Below are 6,000 nucleotides of genomic sequence, written 5' to 3'. Positions count from 1 at the left end.
AGGAATACTATTTGATTATTTTTAGAAGATAATGTTCCTTATCTATGGTATTTCTAATAATTTTGACACACACACAATAAAAAACAAAACTCTGGGCCCTACTCAATTCTTGATCCCCTCTCTTTCTGAACCTCTTGATTTAACAGCCCCTGACCGCCTGTGGATTAGCCCAGGAAGAAAGATGCGAAAGAATGTTGTTCTTGGACATTTTCCTTTCTTTTCCCAAGTACTAGTTATTTTTCAGTGTTTAATTAATTTCATGAAATAAAGATCAGTAGACCATTTACTACTACAGACTGGAACATTAAAAACAACATCAACAACAACAACAAACACAGCGATACATTGATTCTTACTTCTTTGATGTACTTGTAGAGAAAGCAATACCTCGTCTATTCAAGTCTCTCAGGGACTTCTTGCTATGATAAGAATGAAGTTAAGGTTTTTTGTTTGCTTTTGTTTTTAATGTTGTTGTTGTGGCTCGATGCTATTGAGTAGGTTCCAACTCATTAACACTGCCAGATCCAGGGCCATCACACAATTGTTGTATTTGAGTTCAGCCACTGTCAATACATCTCCTTGAGAGTCGTCTTCTTTGTCGCTGACCCACTGTACCAAGAGGGATGCCCTTTCCCAGAGGCTCCTCTCCCCAGACAGGATCCCTGGTGGTGCCTCAAGGAGAGCAATTGGAAACCACCAGCTATTCTGCTGGAAAAAGATAAGGCATTCTACTCCCATAAAATGTTACCATCTAAGAAGCCCTCAAGGGCATTTCCTCCCTGCCCTACAGGGTCGTGATGGGTAGGAATTCGCTGAATGGCAGTCAGTCATTCGTGATAGTGTATCCAAATACACGATATGGAAGTCTTACCAGCCTTGTGACCAAGAAGTATTCTGGGTACTTCTTCTCAGACAGACTTGTTTGTTCTTTGAGCAACCCATTGTAGACTGAATGTTCTTCTACATCATAATTGAAAGGCATCCATCATCAATTCTCCTGAAGTCATTGTCTCTTTGGCATCCATGTAAGACAGCGGCATCGTTCTTTCTTCCTTCCTTCCTTTCTTTTCTTCCTTTCTTAAAACATGTTAAAGATCTTGTACAAGAGACTTATCCAATGCAGTAAATCATTTGGTTTTTTAACTCCTGTTTTTTTGGGGGGAGGTGAGTAGTGATTGTGGATTCAAGTACACAAGATCCTTGACGCCTTTGATCTCTTCTCTCTTTGACATACCAAGGGAGAATATTAGCACTCTTGTCAGGCTTAAGTCTTTGATTTCTATTTGGTTACTTATTGGTCCAGTTGTGACCATTTTTATTTTATTTATGTTGAGGAATAATCCATACCACTGGATGTGATCCTTGATCTCATCAGAAGATGTTACATGTACTCTTTCCATTTCAGGAAGCAACGTATGTTCAGCTACATAGACTCAAAACTCAAACCATTGTGATGGAGTCAATGCTGGCTCGTAGCAACCACAGGGCGCATTCTTATTAAGTCTTCCTCCTTGCCTGATGCTGCATTTTCTTCATATGATCCAACTTCTTAGACGGTTGGATTCACATAACAATGATACAACCCAGAGGCACTCTTTTCGAATTTTGAACTCACATCGCATCTTCCTGTTCTGAATGAACAACTGCCTTGAGGTCCCTGTCTAGGTTCAAAATGAGCACAATAGTTGTTCTGGAACTCCCTTTATTTGCATTATTACCCACAATTTGTTATAATCCTTAGTTCATTGCTTCTACATAGTGAATAAAACACAGGTAAAAACATATTTCTGGCATGCTTTGCTTTCAACTTGGATTTCTGACAGTTCCTTGTACTGCTTCAATATTTACTGAATTATCTCCAGCCAAAAATTTTACTTCTATTCAATAATGATATTATTTGATACCTCCCTCATTCTATTGGATCCCCTGTCTTTGTAATAGGCACACATATGACTATCTTCCAGTCAGGTGGCCAAGTAGCTGTCTTCCAAATGCCTTGGCATGGACAGATGAGTGGCTTCTAGCATGTTTGTATTTATTGAAACAACTCAGTTGGTATTCCATTAATACCTGGAACATAGCTTTCTACCAGTGCCTTCAGTACAGCTTTAACTTCGTTCTTCAACTCAGTGGGTTCTTGCATGTATGCTACTTCTTGAAAAGGTTGAATGTCAATCAATTCTTTTTGGTACAGTGACTCTGTGCATTCCTTCTATCTTCTTTTGATACTTGCTCTTTTCCTCAGAGAATCCTTCAATATCACAACTCAAGGTCTGAATTTTTATCTTTACTTCTTTCCATTTAAAAAATGCTGAGCTTATTCTCTCATTTTGGTTTTGTAACTCCAGGTCGTACACATTTCACTATATCCCCTTGCTTCTTCTAATCCAGCTTAGATCTTTTCCATCTTGAATTACTTTTTGTATCTGGTGAGAAATATGGATCCTGTTTCATTTTTTCTGCAAACGAATACCCTGTCTTGACAGCATTAATTGCCAATGAAAGCATCTGCTCCCCAGTTAGTGTATTTGCCCCCTTTTCAAAGACTAGCTGTCTATAGGTGGGTAGATTTATGTCTGGTCTCTCAGTTCTATTGCATTGGCTTTTGTATGCGACATTACGTTTTTTGGATTGAGAAATGTGAGCCCCCCCTCTTTTGTTCTTCCCATTTAGTAGTGCTTTACTTATTTGGCATCCTTTTTTCTTTCCATGTAAGGTAGGTTGGTGATTACTTTTTTCCATTTTTTTGAAGCTCAGAAATGGGGTCAAGATCAGGGTTTCTTTCTCTCTCTAGGCCACTTAGGGTAACATAAAAATTTTTCACCATGTTAATTTTTCCTATTCCTGCATTTGATACATTCTATCAGTCATAAAGGTCTCTTTTGCTTTCTTGTAGTCATTTCTCCCTAGTTTGTGTCATTCTAGAAGCCCCAGTGAAAGCTATCTGTTTGGGTAACCCTGCTGGTGGTGGAACGATTGGTGGCGTAGCTTCCATCATCACAGCAACACACAAACTGCTACAGTATGACAAACTAACTGATGAGTCAAGGAGATATACAAGGGAGCTATAAAAGTTTTTGGAAACGTGGAATTAAATGATAATGGCATTTTTCTGTAAACTTTTAGAAACCTGCTTGTATTTTCAATATTGTGGTTTCTGAATTTTCACATATTTTAATCTAAATTTTCTTGAGCACTATGAATATAGCCTTTATCAAGAAAATAGAAATGTGATTGTAAGTATATGCTTAAAAATCCATTTTGCCAACACATCAATTTATCCACAGATAGACTAATTACAGATAATTCTGATTTATTCACTAAAGCAAATAGCTCAAATGCTCTCACTGTTAAAAGCACTTAATTAGGCCAGTGTCTATTTTTCATATTTTAATAAAATCTATAAAAATGTATTTACTAGAAAATAGCTCTAATTTATTCTTTAATATATGTAGGTGGCCTGTGATCTTTTTATACTTATGTAAAGTAGTCCTTAATTATGAGGCTTCTCTATAATAATTCATATAATTTCTCTCTAAAAATTATTCATAGGGCAATTTATAAGAGTAGAAGACAATTAAGAAGGTGTTGAAAAAGAAAAGTAACCCAGAAATATTTAAGTGAGCTATAGTCAACCCGGTACAGACAAGGATGAACACGCCACCTTGAAATCTTGTAAAGACATTTTCTTGATAGTGGATTGTACTGCAGATTACTTCACACACACACACACACACACACACACACACATTTTCACAGAGCGGTGAGGTTCTAAGGCCCTGCTGTCAGCACTGATGCCTAAACTCAATGGCCAAGGCAAGCTAATAGCTCTAGAAGTGGGGGGAATGGAAAGAGATAATTGGTCTGCTAATCACCATAACAGACACTGTATGTGCACTTGAAAAATGATGGCACATGTTTCCAATGAGCAACATAGTCGCTTTGGTAATGCACTTTTATCTATCTATCCAAGGTAGGAAATAATACTAACACCCTCTTAATTTCCTTTTGTTTTATCTATTTGACTGAATTAACCTTGATATACACACACACACACGTGTGTGTGTATATATATACTAAAATGCCAAAAGGTTCATTTTCTCACATTTGGACTTCCCTTAAGATTCATGGCTGTTAGTATTAATTTATTTGCTCGACATAGCATTCCTCTCCCCCTTTACAGCAGCATGCTTTTTGAATCTGAGCATTCTTCTGTGTTTGCCTCATTTCAGTATTGCTTACTAACATTGAATATATTTTGCTTTTTTTTATTTTATATTTTGCTGACAAAGTTGCATTGATGAAAGCTGACTTGCAAGGTAGATAGCCCTGTGTGTATAAAACAAGACTGAAACCCCATGACTCACAGTGGGAACCCCAAAATAATGTTGTTGTTTTAACACTTTGGCAATAACTGTCGCTTGGGTTCAGATTTCTTTTTTTTCTTTTTTTTTTTTCATCCTGGACCATTGTGCAAGAAGCCTCATTTGGTAGCATAGGTGGTGTAAAGGCTTTCAGTCTTGAATATGTTTGTATAGTGGTTGGCTTTAGTGCTTTGATTATGCTTTAATTTTTTGTTCTTTGTTATTCAGTGTTCTAGTTTTGATTCTTTAGCAATAGACTAGAATTCTTTTTACTTGTATGTTAAATGGGGCATGTCATTGAAGCCATGTTTTACATTGTTTGTTTAATATGCATGAGATTGTTAAAGCATGCGAATTGATACTTGCCAACATACCTACCCAGATCATCCACCAATCATAACTTTATCCGCAGTTCCCACAGCTAAACTCCTGGAACCTCTTGGGAAGATTTGCCTAATTTTCTTTGGTTATTGTTTTCCCAATCTTTATCTCAATTTCATGAAGCTAATATCTCCATTTTTCACAGTGTCTCTATTCATTGGTCAGAAATTAAGGAGATTCCTGCATTTTCTGAAATCTAATGAATACCTAGAGACTTAATGAGGATGGAATGAGATGAGATCACCTGCTTCCATGATCGCACTGAAGCGTTGTACTTGCTTTTACTATTTGTTTGCTGAGCTCATCATTACAATGAATTTTGTCCTCTATTTGCAACTTCGGGAAACCTTCACATTACAGTCTCTCTGTTTGCGATTCCGGAGTGTGAGCTAGAGCTTACACATCTAGCGAGGTCTTATCATCTGAGGTGTTGGCAACTACTATAGGTGATTTAGCCCTTGTACAAAACACGTTTGGATTTTTATTGAAAGACCCAAACTGTTTTTGAAATATTTTCCAGGGCCCAGCACAACCTGCCAAGAGGACTCGTGTTCTAACCAAGGAGTGTGCTTGCAGCAGTGGGATGGCTTCACCTGTGACTGCAGCATGACCTCCTTCAGCGGGCCGCTCTGCAACGACCGTGAGTACCGCTCTGGGTGCGGGTGGCTGCTCACAACTGTCTCCACTTGTTTGATAGCCAGACTCTGACCTCTGGCGCCCTTGGATTTGGGAATAAGCCGAACTGCTGCAGTCCTAAGTGGTTGTTTCTACCAAAACAGCAATTTGAAATACTGTGGTCCTAAGTGGTTGTTTCTACCAGAATGACAATTTGAAATACTGCTGTGATGTTAATCAAGCCAATCATTCTTGAATTGGGTCATGATGGTGATTCTTGGGTTTCATGTTTTATTGTCGTTTTTTTTTTTAAGTTCCTAATGGTCACCTTGTCAAAAATAACTTTTCTACACATGATCATTTCCCTTCAGGATCTGGAAGAAAGTTCATATTATTCTATACAAATAGCATAGTATTTAATTTCATGATATTGTAACTTGCGGGCTGCGATTTCAGTAGGTAGAGATAGGTCTCATGGTTTGGATTTGTTGTTGTTGTTTCCCCTTTCTCTCTTGCTCTTTACATATCTTTATTTGCATAGCTGCATTTCACTTAAAAAACAAATATGTTGAACTTTGCCCTGCAAGTACCCTCCCATATATGTATGCAGTCTCTACCCCTATCATGGTGGTAAAAATCA

At 37.8% G+C, this 6,000-nt stretch overlaps 1 protein-coding gene across 23 annotated transcripts in view; it reads left to right on the top strand.

Moving 5' to 3' along the window:
- NRXN1 (neurexin 1) overlaps positions 1-6,000 on the top strand; it is a 1,284,195-nt gene that overhangs the window by 650,072 nt on the left and 628,123 nt on the right. For 16 of the 23 annotated variants that reach the window (XM_030884348.2, XM_030884347.2, XM_045285747.1 and 13 more), the window contains one exon: positions 5,266-5,385. In XM_030884348.2, coding sequence (XP_030740208.1) covers positions 5,266-5,385 — 120 coding nt within the window. Of the gene's footprint in view, positions 1-4,292; positions 4,320-5,265; positions 5,386-6,000 lie in introns of all 23 variants that reach the window. The other 7 variants (XM_045285734.1, XM_045285740.1, XM_045285736.1 and 4 more) reach the window with 1 other exon arrangement.

The sequence above is a fragment of the Echinops telfairi genome, unplaced genomic scaffold, assembly GCF_000313985.2.
Source record: "Echinops telfairi isolate 266 unplaced genomic scaffold, ASM31398v2 ScPeMD7_7475;HRSCAF=8513, whole genome shotgun sequence".
NCBI classification, from domain to species: domain Eukaryota; kingdom Metazoa; phylum Chordata; class Mammalia; order Afrosoricida; family Tenrecidae; genus Echinops; species Echinops telfairi.
The sequence above is the reverse complement of the archived record's forward strand: the minus strand, read 5'-3'. Positions and strand labels throughout refer to the sequence as shown.